Source organism: Panicum virgatum, chromosome 9K (genome assembly GCF_016808335.1).
Source record: "Panicum virgatum strain AP13 chromosome 9K, P.virgatum_v5, whole genome shotgun sequence".
Lineage (NCBI taxonomy): Eukaryota > Viridiplantae > Streptophyta > Magnoliopsida > Poales > Poaceae > Panicum > Panicum virgatum.
This window is the reverse complement of record NC_053144.1, coordinates 16,215,523-16,236,125: the sequence shown is the minus strand read 5'-3', so window position 1 is coordinate 16,236,125 and position 20,603 is coordinate 16,215,523. Positions and strand designations below refer to the sequence as shown.

The 20,603-nt window shown below is 53.3% G+C and overlaps 2 protein-coding genes across 2 annotated transcripts; one reads left to right on the top strand and one right to left on the bottom strand.

Annotated features, from left to right (window-relative positions):
* The first annotated feature begins 998 nt into the window (after window positions 1-998).
* LOC120650394 lies at window positions 999-2,712 on the top strand. The gene is made up of 3 exons (XM_039927509.1): window positions 999-1,330; window positions 1,722-1,868; window positions 1,967-2,712. The coding sequence occupies exons 2-3, from the start codon at window positions 1,779-1,781 to the stop codon at window positions 2,459-2,461; spliced, it is 585 nt and encodes a 194-aa protein (XP_039783443.1). The 5' UTR covers window positions 999-1,330; window positions 1,722-1,778; the 3' UTR covers window positions 2,462-2,712.
* A 1,022-nt stretch (window positions 2,713-3,734) lies between these two features.
* LOC120650392 lies at window positions 3,735-8,247 on the bottom strand. The gene is made up of 5 exons (XM_039927508.1): window positions 7,858-8,247; window positions 6,700-6,858; window positions 6,328-6,500; window positions 4,186-6,217; window positions 3,735-4,091 (listed from the first exon to the last, which is right to left on the bottom strand). Exons 1-5 carry the CDS (start codon window positions 8,107-8,109, stop codon window positions 4,032-4,034), a joined length of 2,676 nt encoding a protein of 891 aa, XP_039783442.1. The 5' UTR covers window positions 8,110-8,247; the 3' UTR covers window positions 3,735-4,031.
* Window positions 8,248-20,603: the final 12,356 nt, after the last annotated feature.

Sequence of the window (20,603 nt, the reverse complement as noted above, 5' to 3'; positions counted from 1 at the left end):
AGTGTATCCATCTACCTGTATGTGGTAGAGTAAAATTCTGCTCAAAGAGATGCACTGTAACTATATGCACAGTATATTTATCTGACCATGATTTGGTCGGCCGATGCAGAGACTATTGGTGGTGGTAGGGGCCTGGCCTGCACTGCGCATGGCATGCATGCATGGTCCAACGGTCAAGGCAGCAGCCACGCCCTCGACATGCATGCATGATTCAAAGAGGCTTGCAGTCAAGGCATGTGATCATTGTTAATGTTCCCCAGTGCCGCAGCTAATGAGGGGGAAAAAAGGATCCAGGACAGTAACTTGTAGCAGCTGGCCTGCTCTGCTAATAACTCTCTTATGACTGTTATAAATCATATCGTAGCTACTAGCAGCGTGTTGAACGCTGCCTGTGGTCGATCTGCAGCCAAATGAATGATGAATTAGCACTAGGAAGTGCATTGTCAAGGCAAATTTCCCAATGGGCAGTTAGTTTATATATCGTCGCCTATTTTGAGTTCATTGTCGAACCATGCATCTCGCACAAACTTCTTGGTGCTTGAATACCAGCTACTTATATAACTGATCATGTCAACGTGGCCTCTCGTCACATACACGCGCACACACCATATATTTCTCTTAAAATTGCACAGGCAATGAGGCAAACTCTTAAACTCATGGGTGAATTCGATGGCACTCTTCAATGATGCAATGACATTGTTTAGTTGTTTGGACCTCAAATATCTTCATGAATCAATGGAAAATGGTATCCAAGAAGTAGGCAAGTGAGAAAAGCAAATAGCGATCATAATTTGGACTTTGGAGCCGGAGGGGGTGCCCATGTACGAGCACAATAAACACTGTCAGTGCAACGCAGTTGCCCCCACAGAGAAACTGCTACTGGTACTGGTACTGGCCTTCGTTCTACTGTCCCGTGTGGGCCCCACACCGAGTGGGGGCCAGCCAGCGGCTAAGGTAACCTAGGCTCCTGCCAATGCTGTCTGCTCCGGGAGGGGCAGCTCATGCCATTGCGAAGGATGCCACCACTGCTCTTGTTCGGCATGCCAAAAGGCCGGGCCAGCGCCCAAATATTCTCTCGAGGCATCATTGCATTTTTCGCAACCTTTCTGAGATGGCGCTGCCCAAGACACCGAGTTTGGGTTATAAAACGCCCCTCCCCTTCCTCACTTTGCTCCCCCAGTAGTGGCTGCAGCATCTGATGAGACATATGCTTGTTCTCTCCCTCTTTATTTCTTCACTTGTCGCATGCTGCCGGCTTCAACTGACTGAAGAGAAGCCTACTGACTGAAGAAGAATCTACTGAAGAGGAGGAGACGAGAAGAGTTTTAAGGTAAAGGACAGGCATCTCTTGATTCGGTTGATAAATAGGGCAGTAGTCTGTCTCGGCTTGATTCCCAGATCGGTGGTTCTGCTGTTGTTCCCCGTGGGATCCAGTGGCTTCAGTGTTCTGTAATTGCGTGTCATTATACTATGAGGGAGTGTTTACTCATTACTTGCATGATTATTAAAACGCCCGTATCAAAGCAGTAGCCTTGACCTTGAGGTCACCCTTTCTTGTTGGCATGTGTCGATTTGCTTGTTATTACTGCCTCATAGTTTGTTCCTCGAATTCAGCAACCCTGAATCCTAGAGAACACACATCGTCAGTCTCCCTTTCCAGCAACTGAAAAGCTTCCCTTTTGTTGATTTCTGCATCCTGCACATTTTAATTCTGGCTGCAGGATATTCAGTCAGCTTGTTGGTATTCATTGAGAGGAAGCGCCAGTCAAGAACACAGGATGGTGCAGGTGGAGAAGCTTGTGAATCACTGCGACATGGAGCTGATGAAGATGGCCATGCTCAGGCACGAACAGACCTTCAGGCAGCAGGTGCACGCTCTGGCACTCGATCGCAGAAGACGCAAGTCAATTTTCCACTCCGAGTACGATCGATGAACTTAATTCTCATGATTATTTTGCTCTTGTAGGTCCACGAGTTGCACCGGCTGTACCACGTCCAGAAGCAGCTGATGATGAGCGGCAGCCTGAGGAGACCGCCGTCGGAGCTCATCAGCTGCCGGCGGCGTCAGACCAGGCGCGGCAGGCAGCCGCGTCGCGCCCTGGACCTAGGCCTGCACCTCCCCGCTGACGACTACATCCTCGCCGCCGGCGCGGACAACGCAACGGCAACGCCTCCGTCGCCGAGGCAAGAGGACGGGCTGGAGCTGACGCTCGCCGTCGGCAGCGGCGGCGCCTGCAGGAGGAAGCGCCGGGATGAGCGTGCCGGCACCGGCACCCCCTTGGGGTCGGACTGCTCTGGCGGGAGCCTGACGTCGACGTCCACCGACACCGCCAGCGGATCGCCGGCGTACCGGAGGGGGATGCCGGCGTTCCGTCTCCAAGAAGGGGCGGCGGCGGCGATGAAGCAGCCGCAGCCGCGGTCGCCATGGCTCGTGCAGTGCCTCAGCCTCAAGATGGCGTGAGATGTGGCCAGAGCCCAGTTGGGCCACGGCAGTGGTCATAGCAGCCGTTGGATTTGCAAGGCCGTGGTGTCGCTCGCTCGTAGGTGAAGATGTCACGCGGCAGGTAGGGGTAGTAGTAGTTAGTAGCCTGGTAGGCAGGGGCTTTGGGCATGCCTTGTCAAGTAATAATCCCGTTTGACCAACTGCTGATAAACGAGCACTTGAAGACCCAATTTTCAGCAGTGCTGTTGATCACCACGATTATTGGTGTAGCTCATGATTTACATGTTAACAAGTGTGAGCATGGAAAACCGACTCTAGCCACACACACACGCATAAAAAAAAGGCACTTCATCAGAAGAGTAACCGCAGGCTGCCTGTCTGATGATTCTGCATTTCTGCGAGAGGCAGTCACATAGTAGCTCTAGAAAGCACATCACATTTTACACAAGACATTTATTTCAAAAGGTTACGTCAGACATATGAAGGGCGGGCCTGGTGCAGCGGTAGAGCCTACCGTACATTTGTGTGGGTAAGGCTTGGGGCTTAAAAGACAACCCTTCCCCAGACCTCGCACAGTGCGGAAAGCCTACGGCACTGGGTGCGCTCTTTTTTTACGTCAAACATATAACATTTTAACATGGAGATCATAATTTGGCAGAATTCGGCGCGGCTTGCAAGAATAAACTTCACAACCGTGTTATTATGCATTGGTTGCTCAAGCCGACACAACACTGGCTATTACTAACTAGCTAGGTTCATCCCCTTTCCCTCCTTTCTGATGATCCAGCTTTTCACCAAACTTTCAGAGCAGGAGGCAAAGAGCAGAGCAGGCATGCCAAAATGTCAACTGGAGGGGGGGGAAAAGTAGGGTCAGTTGGATCCATGCCACTACAATTTCACGATTTTTGATTTCATGTTGAAATCGATGCCATTGAGTGGCATGATTTTCAACGTGAAACCCAATTTCACGGAGTTGTGGTGGCATGAATCGAATTTTCCCAAAAAAGTAACATTGACACCTTAAAGTTTCAAAACAGTAACTGAAAGTAGACCACTGGTACCGTATACATCTCTGGGTATTATCGAAAACACAGGCTATAAAGCAAAACACAATGCACGGAAAAGTGGATGCTCAAAAAAAAAATGCACGGAAAAGTGTGTGCAAACAGTCATAGTGGCAAAGACGTCTCAAAGGTCAAAAGGAAAGTGCATCGGAGAAAATCTGGTGAATTTGCAGCTCGTTCATCCTTATCTGTGATCAGGCAATGCAAGCAGCCAGATAAAATGCATGTATACCAAGAAGAAACAACAATATGCTTTCAGCATTTTTATTAAACACATCAGTGAGTACTGAGTAGTGACTGCAGCTAGACAACTGCATTGAGCAACAAGCGGGGGGCAAATAGAGTCTAGCAAATCTATCGTGGGTATAATTTAGTGACCTGTTGACAATGTCAAGCTTTACGGCAGGTCAAGATGCACTGGGTAATCTGATCCTTACAAACAATCGCTAGTTGTGTTCAGCAGAAAAAAGGAGTTCAGAGCTTGCATTTTCCTCCGAGCTGGAGCACCATCCGATTCAGCCAAGTCATAGCTCCCTTGCAGCAACCATCTGCTTCTGTTCATTCTCAGCTATCCTCCAAGCAGCCTAGAAACCAGCAGAAACAATTTAGATGTCAGCCTGAAAGGAACGAGTTTTTCTTTTACACTTTTCAGATGATGTGTTGGTTTAACAGAATTACCTTAGCTCTCTCAATCTTGGACACACGAGGCTTCATCGAGTTCCCAAGGCCCATTCCTCCCCACGCATCCAGAAGTTCCTTCTCTCTTGCTCTTCTACGCTCTTCCACAGGGTTTAAGCCACTGAGTGGTGTTTCTTCGGCAGCAGATGCTAGCTTGGCCTGCTCAAGTTTTGTTGGACGCTTGACAAAGATGTCAGTCAAACTTCCTGCTGCTCCTCCATCTGTACATTGTGCATGATTTTTCTTTAGCAAGATCATACCTCCCTCCTTTTCATGCTCAATATTCTCCTTTTCAAGCCTGGATATGTGTTTGACTAAGACTTGATCTAAACTGTCCGCAGCAATGGCACTGTTACAGGGCCTTTGCTTGTCATTCTGCATGTTGGTTCCTCCTCCCACTGCATTCCTCTTCTCAGATTCCATCTTTTCCCTTTCTAGTCGACTTACATGCTTCACTAAGACTTGATCTAAACTTTCAAATGGTTGGGCATTGTTACCATTCTTTCGCTGATCATGTGGCACGTTGGTCCATCCTTCACCCAATGGATTCCTCTTTTCGTAATCAATCTTTTCCCTTTCAAGCCTAGATACATGCTTCACTAAGATATCATCTAAGCCCTCTGTCACAGTTGGGCTTTGACCATGCTTCTCAGGATGTTTGGGCACATTGGTTTGTCCTTTGCGTGCTTCCCTCTTTTCCTTCTCCAATCTATGGACTGGCTTAATAAAGATCTTATCCAGGCCAACATCTAATGTGTTGCCATCTACAGTACAGAAGGATTTAAGTGCTTCCAGCTTAGCAGCTTCGATTCGAGTTAATCTTTTACCACTCTGTCTGCCAATTGCACCAGAGGGCGGTAGCTGATGTGAATATAAAATTCTGTTCTCTTTATCTTCTTGCACATAATCAGAAAAGTCTTGGATGTGATTGCTTTCTTCACCTGATCTCTTGGAATCACAGCTTCCCTTTGAATCACTCTTATTTTCAGCTTCTAACTGTGCTTCCAGTTCTCTGTTTCTGGACTGCACATCACTGGCTTTGACATCTTTGTAGCTTCCTTTCAAATGAATGCTTTGATTATTCTTCTTTGCTTCCAGGACCTCCTTCTCAAGCTTAGATACATGCTTCACAAGAATGCTGCCCAGGTCTGAAGCAGATTCTTCTGCCTTTGCATTGCTTGTGGAAAATTGGCTGGGGGCATCATCATGTGCCACAGATTTTATCGAAGTGGCTTTTCTGCTTGCTTCTCTTGCTTCCTGAACTTCTCTTTCGAGTTTTGAAAGATGCTTCACCAAAAACTTGTCTAGACTTGGTAGCTCAGAAGCGACTTCTTCCATTGGTCCTTGGATATCAACCAAGCTCGCTGCAGTAGAATGCCTCCTTGATTGTGATCTGAGTGACACAGCACTAATGTTGTTCGCAGGATCTGTTTCATGATATTTGCCCCTTTCACATTGAAGTGCAGTGTTAAGCCCAGATGTGGCTACAATGACTGCCAGGGAAGCAAGCTCATCTTCATGAAGAGCTTTTAGCCTTTCAAGCATAATGCTAACTACATCTATGGATTCTTGAACAGTTGTGGTATTGAAATTTGAAGGAGCACTGCTGCCGTTGATGTCTTCTTTATTGAGTTTCGAGCTACTTGTACCTTCATTTCTACAGTCACCAAGCTGCTGTTTGTCATCATAATTCGAATCAGCCTCTGTCAAATCAGGATTTTGGCTTATTCTCCATAACAGCTCCTTAAACTCTGGTCTCTTTGCTGAATCTGGAGAGTTTGCGAGTCGAACAAATGCCTTTTTAACTGCAGCAGAAACCTCCATATCAACCTGAAAAGCAGTCTGAAAGGACGCAGTAACTTTATGGGTTGATCCCCCTCCAGTATGTGATGATGATTCCACCTCATACTGCTGATGTGGACAATCTGGTTTGTCATACATCATCACGCCCATTGCTCTAGCTTCCTCAAATGCTTCTGTTGCTCGAAGCATGACCTTTTCCCTATCTTCTTCAGCATCTTTATTTTGGATCCTGTAGCAACATAAAATAAAAGAATTGAATCAAGAACAGACAACATAATAAAAGAATGAGTGCATAAGGTCCAGCATAAGAGATTAAAAGAGCATGTGGAGTAATCTCACCTGGCTGCTCGAAGAATTCTACACCATGAAGCTTCAACCATTGCTGCTTTGCGAGCTTCTGTCGCCTTTCTGGCAGCCTCTCTAGCTGCAATCTTCTCCCTTGCCATCCTTGTATAGTGAGGATTAGCATTTCCTAGAGTCTCATGAAGGGAGGCAGTCATTCCATCTGCTTCCTACAGAAGACAGAAAGGCGGAGCTTTAATCCTTCATGCTAAAAAAAATAAATCTGATTTCCCTACTCCTTTTTTTTGGGTTCTCTCAACAGAAGCAATTTTATAGTCAAATTGCATTTAAGGGCACTAAAAGGCATTGAAATCAATGCTTAAGCAGTTCACCAAAGAGAAGCATCATTTGACTTTATTTATTAGATACCTGAATATGCTTTATCTTCCTCTTCATGTATGACTCCTTGAGAGGGGTCCAATTGATAGGTGAATCACTTCTACGATTCCTAGATTTTTTGAACTGCACAGTTGACTTATTCACTGATTTCAGAACTGAACATCCTCCAGAATCTCTTGACCCTGGACTCTGCATGAAACAGTTGGATGAAACACATACAGGGGTAAGGGCAACATTAAAATAACATATATACAGAACGTTAATAATTTCCCAATTTAAACACACATCAAGAACATTGATAATGTTAAGAACCTAAAAATATTCTTTAATCCACTTATTTATGTCAGCTAAGATCCCTCCCAGCGTTTCCTTTGACCAAAACTATGAAATAAAAATATTCCTGCGAAGTGAATACCTCTTTTAGACTTAAAGGGTATGACAGCCCTTCGTAAATGAAATAGTTTGGTAACATGATTTATATTCTGTATGATACTGATAATTTAAGAGTATTTGATGCTCAACCTTTCAGAAACTGCATACAAGTATGAATCCTTTTTATCAATTGACCCAGACTCTCAAAATCAATGAATTCAGCTGCCTTCTTATAATCGTAAGCTTATGATGGTAGCAGTTGAAATGAGAAAAGAAATTTTGTTTTACTCAATTTCTGTAGGCTATAAGTTGAACGAAGCATCCATTAGAGGTGAGAAGTAAAGAAATTAAGCCAGTTGACAACCAGTCGTGATCCTACTGCTAACTGCTCCATTAAGTTGTAAACTGCGGGCGCTCCCGCTTAATTGCCAATTGGACGAGATCACCAAGGAAGGGGTGAATAAGTAGGGTTTTAACCAGGCATTTGAACTCTAAGCAATCCGGATCAACTAAAATGCACGGGTTCTACCCAGAACGAGAAGCAATATAACTGCATAAGAACTGAAGGATTCCACAAGACACATCCGATTGCTACATCGCTCCCATCGGGCGGCACATTCCCCGCCCGATTTATTTCTCCGCGCAGGTCAACATTCCAAGACGGAGCCGCGCCTCGCGCACTCCCAGTCCCAGCGAACTCGATCTTCCCCAAGAACAGCCGCGCGAACCTCCCACCGAGCCCCAACGAGGCCACGACCAAACAAGATCTAATCGACGCAGCCGCTTAGTCGAGGGAAAGGGGTCGAGCGGGCGAACCTTGCGGGAGCTCCCGCCGCTGCGGTTGGGGGAGGTCCTCCTGCGGGGCGCCGGCGTGGGCGAGGAGCAGCGGACGGCGGCGCACCCGTCGCCGTCGCCGTCCCCATCGGCTGCGCTGGGAAGAGGCGGAGGCGAGGAGGCGGCAGGCGCGGGCGAGGGCGAGGAGCAGCGGGCGGCGCCGTCGCCGTCGCCGTCGCCTTCGGCTGCGCTGGGAGGCGGAGCCGAGGGTGCGGGAGGCGCGGCGGCGGCCATGGCGGCGGGAGCGGTGGAGGAGGACTCGATGGGGAGGCGGAGGAGGAAGGGGAGGCGAGGATGGTGGGGGATTGGATTCAAATGGAAGGGCGAGGGGATCGATCGGGGGAGAAAGTAACCGTTACGGACAAGATGAGATCGGGCAGGGCTCGGAGGACAAGATGAGTGGCGTGTACAACAGTCTAAACAGCTGTAGTCTGTTTGAAATATATAGACAGCATATATAGTGAATTATTTGTTTGACTGTCTGCAAAATATTTAATTTATCATTTGACACATAAATTATGATAATTTTATATATAATTTGATTTTGTAGTCATTGTGTTGCATACATAAGAGATGCAGAATATATTCAAATAATTTGATCTTGTACACACGAGCATTGCAACAGTTCACACGCGAATTGCAACAACACACATGGCCATCGATCAGTTCACACTCAAAATGCAACAGTTCACACGAGCATTAGGAAATAGCATGCAACAGGAGATTTTGGCCCAAGGCCACAATTCTGTCCAGTAACTTCAAAAGTGCTTGTCTTAGCAGAAACTTCAAAAGTGCAATGATCTTGTTCAGCGATGGGGCTCCGTCCAGCACTGTGCACTGCTGAATAAGCTGCCATGGCCGTTGAAGAAGCAGCTTTCGTTAACGAAGGAGGTTGGTGGAGTAGCCGCGCCATGCACACCCGCGACATTCTGCTCCGGCAACTGCAACGCCCCGCCGGAACTCCTGTGCTCGTCCGCCACTGCCGGAGCTCTTCCCTGGGTACGCATCTATGCTGCCACTTCCTTCAACGCGGACGCCGCCGACGAAGATCCCTTCCGTGATTGTGCTGCGGTGCCTTGGCGCACCCGAGCCGCATCCGTCTAGAGCAGCTCTCGCGCCGCGGCCGTTGCCTGCTTCTCTGTTTGCCGCGGCATGGTGACCACCAAACAAATCCCCTCGCGCGCACTCGATCCCCGCAGTCGTCGTTGACCCGCAGCAGCTCGTCCAACGCGGCCACTGTGTCGCCGCCTCGCGTCGGAGAACGGGCGTGTGCCGTAGACGAACGAGACGCCGGCTCTCCTCTCTTTCCTCATTTAATATGCGCCACGGAGGATAATTTTGCCGATTCCGATGCATGTCGACGGCAGCGGACTCTCCGTTGTACATGCCTGTTGGTTAGTTTGTTTGTTTTTGAGTGGTGACGGGAGAGTACTGATTCAAGCAGCTGCAATAGTACTACTCCTAGTAGATTAGAATTAAATTTTGTTTTGAAACTCTTTTTTCGGGTTAGAAATGCATGCCTGTGCCCTGTAGTAACGTTGTGGCATTTTTTTCCATCCGGACTCGGGAGACATCCAAGCTTATTTTGAAAACATTTGAACATTACTCGAAGCTAACCCGTCTCACGGGGGCTGGGTTCAGATCTGGATCCAAATTCTTTCCTTGAAGAATCCTTCCGTCGCTCCTTGCATAGGTTCCACGCAGTCAGTATATGCCGGCTTGAAGTCTGCTCCCACACCGAGAGCGCACCCCCCCCCCACCCCCCGACCGCACCGGCGCCGGCGGCCACCTCCCCCTTCCCTTGGACGCCCCCTTCCCGTCCGTTTCGTGATGAGCAGCCCCCCTCCAACGTCGTCCCCTCCGCCACCGGGACCCGAACCTGATCTGCGCCGGCAGCTCAATCCTGAGGCGGCCCCCTTCTCCCCTTCCCCTGGGGCGGGTCCTTCGCGCCCATATGAGGATTCCCCGGAGGGGATTTGCTTCAACATCCCTGTCGGGTACCATGATTAGGGGCACCTTAATCAGGGGACTAAAATCGCCCTAAAAACGCAAACACATGCTGGGCAACCAGGCCCACGAAGGCCTACAGCCTCCTTCCAATCTGGAAGAAAGGAAATGACTCAAAGAAACCCAACACGCGGCCTACGTACGCAGTGCGGCCCATCCGCACCACCTCGGACCCGCGGGGTGATCTCCGCCTCGCTCGAGGGCTCCCCGCTGAAGCCCTCGACCGCGCCCCGCGCCTCCGCCTCGCTCGAGGGTAGCGAGCCTGCCCTCGAGAAAGCAGAACGTCTCTGCCTCGCTCGAGGCCACCCCTCGACGGAAGGGACAAACGGCCCTTCCACTCACCCGCCCGCCGTACGGAGGCATTAATGCCAACCACTCCTCCACAGCGCCCGGGTCATATGGCGTCAGGCCGCCATTCCCCACAGTGGCTGGGACCGGAGTCTCGTCTGCCAACTCCGGTCACTGTTCCGCCATTCCGGACACTGTGACAACACTGTGGGAACCTGCGACGCAGTGCAAGACGTGCTTGGCACTGCTCCAGCTACTATACTGCCAACTCTCCATACCTCCTTCGTACTTTCCCTTCCGCGGAGCTCTCAAACGGCATGGGCACGACCCTCGGAAGCGGCTCCGGCCTCGACCAGGACAAGACCTTGGCCTGAATGACCCTCGGAATGCCGCCACGGCACGCCTGGAGGACGGTACCCCCCACAGCAACGACCACGCCGCCCGCTGGAGCCGCCAGGACGCCGGCGCGATCTCCGCAAGACCAAGGACGATGCCCGCTGCCACACCCGGCGCCATACCCCACAGTGTACTTCCCACAGTGCTCGACCACTGCACCCCCGCGATTCGGGGAGAAGACGACGACTTCCATGATCCCCTGTGCATGTACACCGTCCCTCCTTGTGTCTATAAAAGGAAGAGGCGGGCTTTCCCTTAAGGGAGTCGGCCCATTCGGTAGAACACAACGCTTAGCACTACTCACAGAGCACATACACTCTTCTGAGCCCCGATATTGGCACTCGCCTCAATCAACTACCCCTCTAGCAGAGACTTGGGAGCTTCCCTCCCTCTCTCGCCTCGCTTGTACCCCCTACTACAGGCACCCCCGGTGCAAGACAGTACAATGCTCTTGCACACCCCTTTGCTGGACGTACGGCCGCACCTCTTCGGTCCAAAGGACGAAGAATTGAAGAGACCGTGAAGAAACCAAGTCAAAGAAATCAAGACAGAGATACTTTAGTATCACCGGTTGAACCGACACTGAAAAAATCACATACGTCGGTGCATTGACTTGGAGCACACCAGGAATTTTGGTTTCACCGGTTGAACCGACGTTAGGGAAGTTGAATACGTTGGTGCAATGGACCCATAAGCTGAGGCAAGGTCGATACACCGGATGAACCGACAATTGGGTCTTGATGAACGTCGGTGCAGTTGTCCAGAGAGTTAGTTTTTCAGAGTTCACAGGACAACTACACTCACCGGTTAAACCGACGCAGCATCAGTTGATTGCCCGTACACGTAAAGGCTAGCTTTTGAGGCGGGCAGTTTAGTATCACCGGTTGAACCGACGATGGCTATTGGAGGTGCGTCGGATTAACCGGCGTTAAGTATTTTTCTGGCAGCTTTTCTCTAACGGCTATATTTGCTTGTGCTGCCTATATATACCCCCAAGGCCGGGTCATTTGAGGGAGTTGGAGACTCTGGAAGTTCTATTGAAGATCAACATCAACTCCATCCACCATATTGAGCTTAGTGCCACATTCAAGCTTAGAATAGCTTAGTGCAAGTGTGAGCTTGTAAAGCTTAGTGCTTGGGAGGACTTGATCTTGCGAGATCAACCTTGAGCAAAGTCTTGCTGCGGCAAGCAATCATTGTACTCATCGTGTGACCCTCCGACTTGGTGTGGAGCAGCAACGACACTTTGTGCGGGGAAGGGGACCCCTCTTGGTGAGAAGCTCCAATAGTGAAGACGGTGCCGTTGGTGACGCTTTGAGAGAGACAGTTGCGGTGGCCTTGTCTTATTGACTTGGCGCCACTTAGCCTTTGCTTGCCGGAAGCCTTGGTGGCGAACGCAAGACGGTGATCAAGCGAAGAGACTTGGCATCACACTTGTTCTTGTTGGACAAGTGGCCGTGGACGTAGGGAGGGACTTGGTGTCCTAACCGAACCACGTTAAATCGTGTGTCTTGGTGTCCTCACGGGAGTTTGCATATTCTCTCCCTTACCTCTTTACTTACCGTATTACGTTTCCGCATTTACTCTATCTTGCGTGCATTTACTTTCCTAGTTAGTTTGATTAGGATTGGCTATAGGTTGCAAGTCTTTTAGGGGTAAGTAGAGAGTAGCATAGATAAACCTTAATCATAACTAGCATGTGTAGGACGTGTTAGGTTTATCTCATGCAAATAGATTGAGCCCTAGGATAGAAAGCGATTATCGACCCTATTCACCCCCTCCCCCTCTAGGGTCGGACACCCCGAGCCGCTCCTTCGGGCCCGCGGCACACTGACGCCTCTCGACGACTGACCCGAGGACGTCGTCCTCGGATTGGCCTGGAGCCTCGAAGCTGTCTGCGCGGGCGTCTCCGCACTCGCCACGGACCCGCCGCCACCCGTCGACACCGCGGGCGCGGGTGTCCTCCTACCCGTCGCCGGTGGAGACGACCTCTGTCCTGTCTCGGGCGTAGATGATCTCCCGCCCGCTGCCGGCGTGGGCGACCTTCGTCCCGCCGCTTGCGTGGGCGACCTCCGCCCCGCCCCTACGAGGGGCGGATCCTCCAACGACCCCGATGTGAGCCTCGCCTCACCCAGCGTCACGGGCACATCCTCGTCGCCAGCTCCTCGATAGACCGGCAGGGAATCCGCTCCGGTCGCCGGCTCGTCGTCGTCCGAGAAGTTGATCATGGCATTCGAAGAGCCCTCCTCCTCCTCGGTGGACTCGGGCGTGGCGGGCCGCGGCTTTCCCTCCGTGTGTGCAATTTTGCACACCTTATCGTGCTTTTCCTTCCTCTTCGTGCATCCTTCTGCTTCTTCACCGCCTCTGCGTGCAGGCGGTTGACTTCGCGTTCCTTCGGGACCGGAGGCCTTGAGGTGTAGCCCTTGCGGCTCACCCCCAAATGCAACCAAGTCAGAATCAGGGAGTGGGGAGAGGAGAAGCACAAATCGGCAACGAATTGAAACTGGAACTTACCACAGAAAGGTACCCTCGTCTCGGGGCGCATCTTGATCTCCCAGAGATCGTCCGGGTTGTCGGGGAACTCCGCCACTGCGTTCTTCGCCCTCCAGGCAGTGACGTCGCGGGGGAGCAGCACGTACGACGTCCTCGAGCCCGCGCTCGAGGCCTCGGGGGTGAGGTCGAAAATCGGCAAGCTCCTCTCCGTGAGAGGAATCACCCTCTGCCGGTGAAAGTTCGCAATGACGGCCGCCGCCGTCAACCCCCTCCTCGCCAGATGCCGCAACGCGTTGGTGAGCACGTCGAGCCTGCCCTGGTGCAGTGGGGGCGATAACCCCCAGTCCCACTTCTCTGGCCTCTCCCGGAGCACCTTGTTGGTGAACGCCGGGAGCCGGTTGCCGAAGTTGCGCAGGTAAAACCACCCTCGGATCCACCCGGCGTTGTTCGTCGTCATCCTGTTGGGGATGTACAAATTCCTCCGGGTTGGGCGCAAGTGGAGCATCAGACCGCCGGCGCGGGCGAACCTCTTCGGCTGGCCCCGCACGTTCTCGATGAAGAGCTCGCCGCGGAACAAATGGATCCATAGATCCCAGTGCACCTCGATCCCCAGATACCCCTCGCAAACAGCGACGAAGACCGCCGCCTGTGAGATGGGGTTGGGGCCGAAGTAATGCAGCTCCACCCCGTAGTACTCGCATAGCGCCCGCATAAATCTGCCGACGGGGACGCCGAATCCCCGCTCGTGGAGCCGCACGAGGCTCACAACATAGCCCTCGGGGGGATTCGGTTCGGTCTCCTCCGGCCGCGGGGGAATCCACGCCGGTCGCTCCGAGTTGATGTTCATCGGCAGCAGCCTATTGGCGACCAGCTGCTCCAAAACCGCTGCGGTGGCGGTGGACATCCCCCACGACAATGGCTCCTGGACATCCAACATCGCTTCGAACCGCTGAGAGATGCGGGGAAGAAAGCTCTACGGTGGCTAAGGTGCGCTCTCGCTCTCTCCTTCTTCCTCCTCTCGCTCTCGGCTATGGGCTCAGGATGCAGGGGAGGCGGAGAAGGCAGGGAGAAGAAGGCAAAGTGGTCAGGTGAGCCCAAACAATCCCCCCTTCCCTGTTTTATCCATCAAGATGGGCGGATTTGCCGCCACAGCCTGAATCCACTGCATTGAATGCGGTAGATTTTGCTGTCGCTGACGGCTGGGTCCCACGACCACGGAGTCTCTCACACGCGCACTTGGAAATAATTACGACGCGGTAACCGACGGGCGCGGCGCAACTGTAGCACTATTCCATCCGTCAACCGCCGCCCACGCCTCTTCGCCTACCCAAGGCAGCCGCCTGAAAGGGTGCACCCGCGCTGCACTGCACGTACCAGGCCACGTCGCCCATGACCAGTAGAAGAGCCGCGCGCATGACCTACGACTCCGTGCCGTCTGCAAACCATGACGGAATATTCCCTTCGGGGCTCTTCACCCTCGAAGGAACCTTATTCTGAGGCCTTACTGATCAGGGGTTCGAAGCCTGGCCCATCGAGGGTTCGACAGGCACCCCAGATCACCAGAGTCAGGGATTGCATGGATGTGCCGTACAAGCTACCCTCGAACGCGGAGTTCGAGACATCCTACGCAGTGTTCAAGGCCAGTCGAGGGTGCCTAGCAAGGGGATCCCATCGAGGGAGAGCATCGAGCCCTCGGACCCTATCAAACGGGTCCGAGCCCCGCCTAGTGAACCTTTGCGAGCGCTTTATGTGACATGTCCACAGACCACGAGCCGGCCCTTATCAAACGGGGCATGGACGTCCACTTGAACCACCCGATAACAGCTCACTGAAGCAGCCATAGCTCGCGGCCCGGGCATGGGTAGCATGGAGCACTTCACCCCTTCTCCCTGCGGAAGGGCGACGAGGGTCGTAATAAAAAGTCGAGGGTCCCCTGAACGCCTTCACGCGGGCCAGGCTTGGGGGCTTCTCGCACACCGCGGCTCAGGCCGCACCCTCGAATGGATCGACAACTGTCGATTATGAAGTTCCACGTGTTTAACCAAAACCCCCACTCTTAACGCGCGCCTGCCAGATGGTTCAGCAGGACCCCGAGTCACTGCGCCAGCACAAAAAATGCCGAGGCCGGCTGAAAGAAATGCCGATGCCGGCTGAAAAAGACGCTGGACGGCCACCCCAGTAAAGCAACCAAGCAAGGCGACGTTTATAGCCCTTGGACGAGTGCAAACACTCCTCCAAGGCCTCGGGGCTACACCCGCGAGTGTTCTAGCGCGCCCCCACGGAGGAAACTTCACACATTCGAGGACCAAAATCCTCTGCAGGCTTGCTCGAACGCCATCAGCAGCACGACGTCGACATGCCCAGCGGCGGCATCATGGTACTCGAGGCGACTATGATCTGCATGGGCAACTCGGAGTGGCCACCTCACTGCTTCTCCAACAACAAACCCCAACTCTGAATCAAACTCCTCCAACAATGCTCCTCGGAGTGCCGTTGCGCCCCCGCCGGGCAAACCAAGGCCACCGCGGTCAGTACCCGAGTTACGCCCTCGAAGGGTTAAGCCTCTGCAGGGCTGATGCTCACCCTTACACCCTCGGTCATCCTCTCCGCGAGGAAGAAGGAGACTTCATTGCTCTTTGCAAACAAAGATTACAAAGGGTCACCGGCTCGAAGCCGTTGAAAGGTACAAATGCATTGCCACCTACGTGGCAATTTTCCCTGTCTTGGGGAGGAGCGAGCGCCGATGAAGAGCACCGAGTCCTTGGGCAACATCATGACCAGGCTGCTCGGGATTGCGAGGAGTAGCCCCCAGACTGCACGGGTCCGGCGGGATGCCCTCCTCGCAAGCTTTCTTCTAGCGTCTTCTCCACCGAAGACCATGCGGGGGGTCAAGCTGGCGGACAGCACCCTCTGCACCATCTCCCTGAAAGCGACATTGTCGCCAAAAAGGACGATGCGAAGAACGGCCACCAAACCTGGCGCCGACGCCATGGTCAGGCATCTCAACGCCCCTTCAGGCTGAGGGACATCGCAGAGGCAGGGCCCCACAGGCCAATGTTCTTCTGCTAATCCCACTGAAGCCGAGGGATGGTGAGCACGCCCTCTCCAGCTTTCCCCCGCCGCTCACAAGTATTTTTCTAGCATCAAAGCCTAAAGAAGCCACGCCACCCCGTCCGGGGGATGACCGTGAAAGGCAAAGGGAAACATTACTAGACTTAGGCGATGCTAGAAGTAAGAGCAGGGAAGTTGGAGAGGAAAAGGAGTCCCACGACCCCTACTTATAGCTGCGTCGGGCGCCAAGCTTTAAACCTGTCACAAGGGAAAGGCTTGGACCGCCCGAGATGGTGCGGCACCCCACGAGCGAAAGATGCCCTCGGTTACCGTGTCGAGATGTAACTGGACAGGGCAAAGCCGAGCCCCTGGACGCTGAGCAGCGCAGCATCGGCGCTGGCCGACTGCCCTTGAACGACGTGCCGCAAGGCAACCAGGGAAAGCAGGGCTGAGACCCTGAACACGGGATAGTGCGGCAATAGCACTAGCTGCAGAGCAGCAGGCGCCATCATGGCCCTGGCCTGCTCAGCACGATGACGCGTCTCGTCCCGGGAACAAAACAAGAAGGGGCGCGCGCCTCGGAGTACTTTTTCTGCAGGCGCACTGCCCCGATGGACGAGTTGTCACGTCCGCCAGGCCAGCACCCGGATGCGCCTGGCGGGAGCGCAACGCCGATCGATCACATCAAGGGGTAAAATCGCCAAAATACCCTCTGGCCGAATCCCTTGACTCGACCAAAGGCTCAGGGGCTACTGTCGGGTACCATGATTAGGGGCACCCTAATCAGGGGACTAAAATTGCCCTAAAAACGCAAACACATGCTGGGCAACCAGGCCCACGAAGGCCTACAGTCTCCTTCCAATCTGGAAGAAAGAAAAGGACTCAAAGAAGCCCAACACGCGGCCCACATACGTAGTGCGGCCCATCTGCACCCCTCTCGGACCCGCGGGGTTATCTCCGCCTCGCTCAAGGGCTCCCCGCCGAAGCCCTCGACCACGCCCCGCGCCTCCACCTCGCTCGAGGGTAGCGAGCCTGCCCTCGAGAAAGCAGAATGTCTCCACGATTCGGGGAGAAGACGACGACTTCCATGATCCCCTGTGCATGTACACCATCCCTCCTAATGTCTATAAAAGAAAGAGGTGGGCTTTCCCATAAGGGAGTTGGCCCATTCGGTAGAACACAACGCTTAGCACTACTCACAGAGCACATACGCTCTTCTGAGCCCCGATATTGGCACTCGCCTCAATCAACTCCCCCTCTAGCAGAGACTTGGGAGCTTCCCTCTCTCTCGCCTCGCTTGTACCCCATACTACAGGCACCCCCGGTGCAAGACAGTACAGTGCTCTCACACACCCCTTTGATGGACGTACGGCCCCACGGCCGGAACTAGGATAAACCCGTGTGTTACTGTGTTGCCTCTTGCATCAACATCTGGGACGAGGAATACGCAGCATCATCACTGGTTGGGACAGGACCGCCGGGTCAGGACACCGACAATCCCCTCCAACTCCAATGTGGAGGATGGCGATGAGCTCGATGAGGACCAGCTCCATTGGATCCCTCCATGCACCTCCCCTAAGGGAAAGGATGCCGCGGTCGCTGGGAGGCGCAAATCTTCCTCCCCTGCTCGTACTTCGGGTGGATTCATGGCCGACGCACGTCGCGTGGGTCAGTTGCCCCGGTCGTCTTCACCCTCTCTGGTCGACGTGGATGGGTTCCGTCGGGTCGTCAGTTGGCGCCGCCTCCGCGAAGACGCACGCCGGTTGCGTCCGCCTCGGGTTTGCCGGCTAGTCCCCGCTGATCTAGTCGGGAGATGCTTCAACTGTCTGGCGTTCGACCATGTCGCCTCCCAATGCGTCCATCCTTCCCGTTGTCTCCGATGTGAGCAGGTTGGGCATGTTGCCAAGAATTGCAAGCGGCCTCGCTTCCCTGGTGCTCCGTTTCGGGGGCGTGGTCGGCCTATTCGTCGAGCTGCCCCAAACATCGATGCTGCAGTGGCCTCCAACTCTCGAGGCATGGGTCGCTCTGCGGCCTCGGCGTCTACCGCTTCGTCGTGCTCGGCATCTACTGGCCGTGACTACTCCGGCCCTCCGTCAGTCTACGCGGCGTCGCCGGTGGACCGCCCCACCTCACCGGCAGGTCGTCCGATATCGCCGGCAGGCCACTCGTCTACTCCACCTACTCCTCTGGAGCTTCCGCGGGGACACCCATCCCGGCGTCCCTCCCTCGTCGTCCGCACGGTCCCCCGCACGGCGGAACTTCAGTTCGACGAGGACGCACTGGTCGCTACAGCTTTGGTCGTTCTGATCGTCGGCACCAGACCCTCTTTTGCTCCCTATCAGGGGCGTCGGCATATTCAGGACAACTATGGGCTGGCCGGCACTGATTTCACCTTGCATCGTTACTGGCCAGAGGATTTCCTGGTGATCTTCCGTAATCCTGCGGATCTCCGGTGGTTGTTGGATGCTCCGCCATTGCCACGGGCCGACATGGTTCTCAGATTTCGTCGTTGGAACCGGCTCGCCACTGCTGATAGTGAAACCATGCGCTACCGCGTCCTGCTTGAAATTAGAGGCCTTCCAGCACATGCTTGGTCTGCTGCAACTGCTCAAATCATCCTCGGCGACGCTTGTGCTATGCCTGAGCCCACCCCTACTACCGCGGCCAAGGCTGATCTCCGGCGCTTTCAGACGGCAGTTTGGTGCAGCGACCCTAATTTGATCACAAATGAGGCGGTTATACGCATTTCGGAAAATGTTCCTGGTTTGGAGAACAACAATTTGTTCCTCCAGCCCGAGGAGATAATTCATCATGAACTGCGGCTGCTTCGCTACAAAGCTGAAATTGAAATCCTGGAATTCCAGGACTGGAATGACTCTGGGTCATCGGATGACTCCGGCACGTTGCCGGATCGTGTACTTACTGACTCTGACTCTGATGAGGATTATCCGGGCTTTACTCAACATATGCGGTCTCGGCCGTTCCCTCGACGAACTGTTTTCCGGACCCCTGGCTTTGGTGATGGCGCTGGGGGTGGTTGCACAAGCATGGGTGGTGGTGGCTCTGCCCCAGCAAGACAGGGAACATTAGGCTGCTCACCCCCTGCTCTATTCGATTTGGATCCTTCCAGTGCTCTGTTGATTCCCTTTGTCCCAATGTGTGTGTGGGGACTAGCCGGAAAATATATTCATGGCCTGATGGGGCTGTTAAACAACTAGATTTGTGCCGTGATTTGGGCTGTGCTGAGGTCGCCCCTATTCGATCTTTTGATCCTATGCTTGCTGAGGCAGCAGGTGCAGGTCGGGCGCACTTTCGTGTTCATGATGATGAGGCCGGGGCACCTGGGCACGCCCAACCTCTGCTCCGGGTATCGGCCGCGCCCCATGACCCCATGCTTCTCGAGGTCGCTTTGCAACCTTCGTCGCCATGCATGGCTGAAGCTGTCTTGCCACCCCCTCCAGACAACAACACATCCGAGATGGTCGCGCCACTTATTGCTGCTTGTGACACCACGGGTGTAGCTGATCTTGAAGTGGTACGTTTTGATGTTCACAGCTCCCAGCCCCTGTCTCACGTTCCTAATGACATGCGCAATGTAACGGTCGCTCATGGGACGCGAGAAACACTTCCACTTCATCTTTTTGCTGGTGCTGAGATCCCAACGAATGAGGCAGTTGTTGATTTTGCTCATGCTGTGTGTAGGGACGCGTCCCCACCGCTGTTGGTTGCTTCTCCGCCGCGTCGGAGATCTCGCCTGCAGCAGCAAGAGTTCACTATCAGGCGCAGCGAGCGATTGGCAAGAAAATCACGGCACCGCGCAACAAAGCCTATTGTCCAAGCACAGAACGTGATGATGAAGAAACTAGGCATCACTTCCGACAACCAGCCGCCGGATGCCTCGTTGTTCCAGCAGTTTATGGCTACGTTCTCGTCCACCCTTGATGCGTTGCTGCCTGCTGGTATGGGCTCTTTGGCGACGGAGGTGGCCACGCCAATGATGGTGTCTTGAGCCCCACGTTAGGTTGCCTATTGGTCGCAAAAATGGTTAACTATGTTAAATGAAAATTGTATGGTCTGGAATGTGCGTGGCTTGAACTCTAGAGCCAGGCGAAATGTTGTGCGTGAGCTTGTCAGCCAAGAAAACATCTCTCTACTATCTTTGCAAGAAACTAAACTTGATGACTGTCCTGCTAATGTGGTCCTGGAGACCTGTGGCGCTGATTTTGATTTCTTCTTCCAACCGGCAACAAACTCCTATGGTGGTATTCTTCTGGCTTGGCGGAGGGATGCCTGGTCGGTGACATCTCCTGTAATTCGGTCGTTTAGCTTGTCTGCTAAAGTCACGTTGTTACAAAGCAATGAAACCTGGTGGCTTACATGCGTGTATGGTCCTCAATTGGACCACGAAAAAATGCTTTTCCTGGATGAGCTGAGGGAGAAACGTGCTGCTTGTCCAGGCAGGTGGCTTGTTTGGGGGGATTTCAACCTTATCT

What these genes read in the sequence shown, in the direction of transcription:
- LOC120650394 (XM_039927509.1), top strand. Translation starts at nt 1,779, where the DNA reads ATGGTGCAGGTGGAGAAGCTTGTGAATCACTGCGACATGGAGCTGATG. An exon ending in AACAGACCTTCAGGCAGCAG is followed by an intron (nt 1,869 to 1,966) that starts GTGCACGCTCTG and finishes TTGCTCTTGTAG; the next exon opens with GTCCACGAGTTGCACCGGCT.
- LOC120650392 (XM_039927508.1), bottom strand. Translation starts at nt 8,109, where the DNA reads ATGGCCGCCGCCGCGCCTCCCGCACCCTCGGCTCCGCCTCCCAGCGCA. An exon ending in GCGGCGGGAGCTCCCGCAAG is followed by an intron (nt 6,859 to 7,857) that starts GTTCGCCCGCTC and finishes TGTTTCATGCAG; the next exon opens with AGTCCAGGGTCAAGAGATTC. An exon ending in CCAAGATTGAGAGAGCTAAG is followed by an intron (nt 4,092 to 4,185) that starts GTAATTCTGTTA and finishes GCTGGTTTCTAG; the next exon opens with GCTGCTTGGAGGATAGCTGA.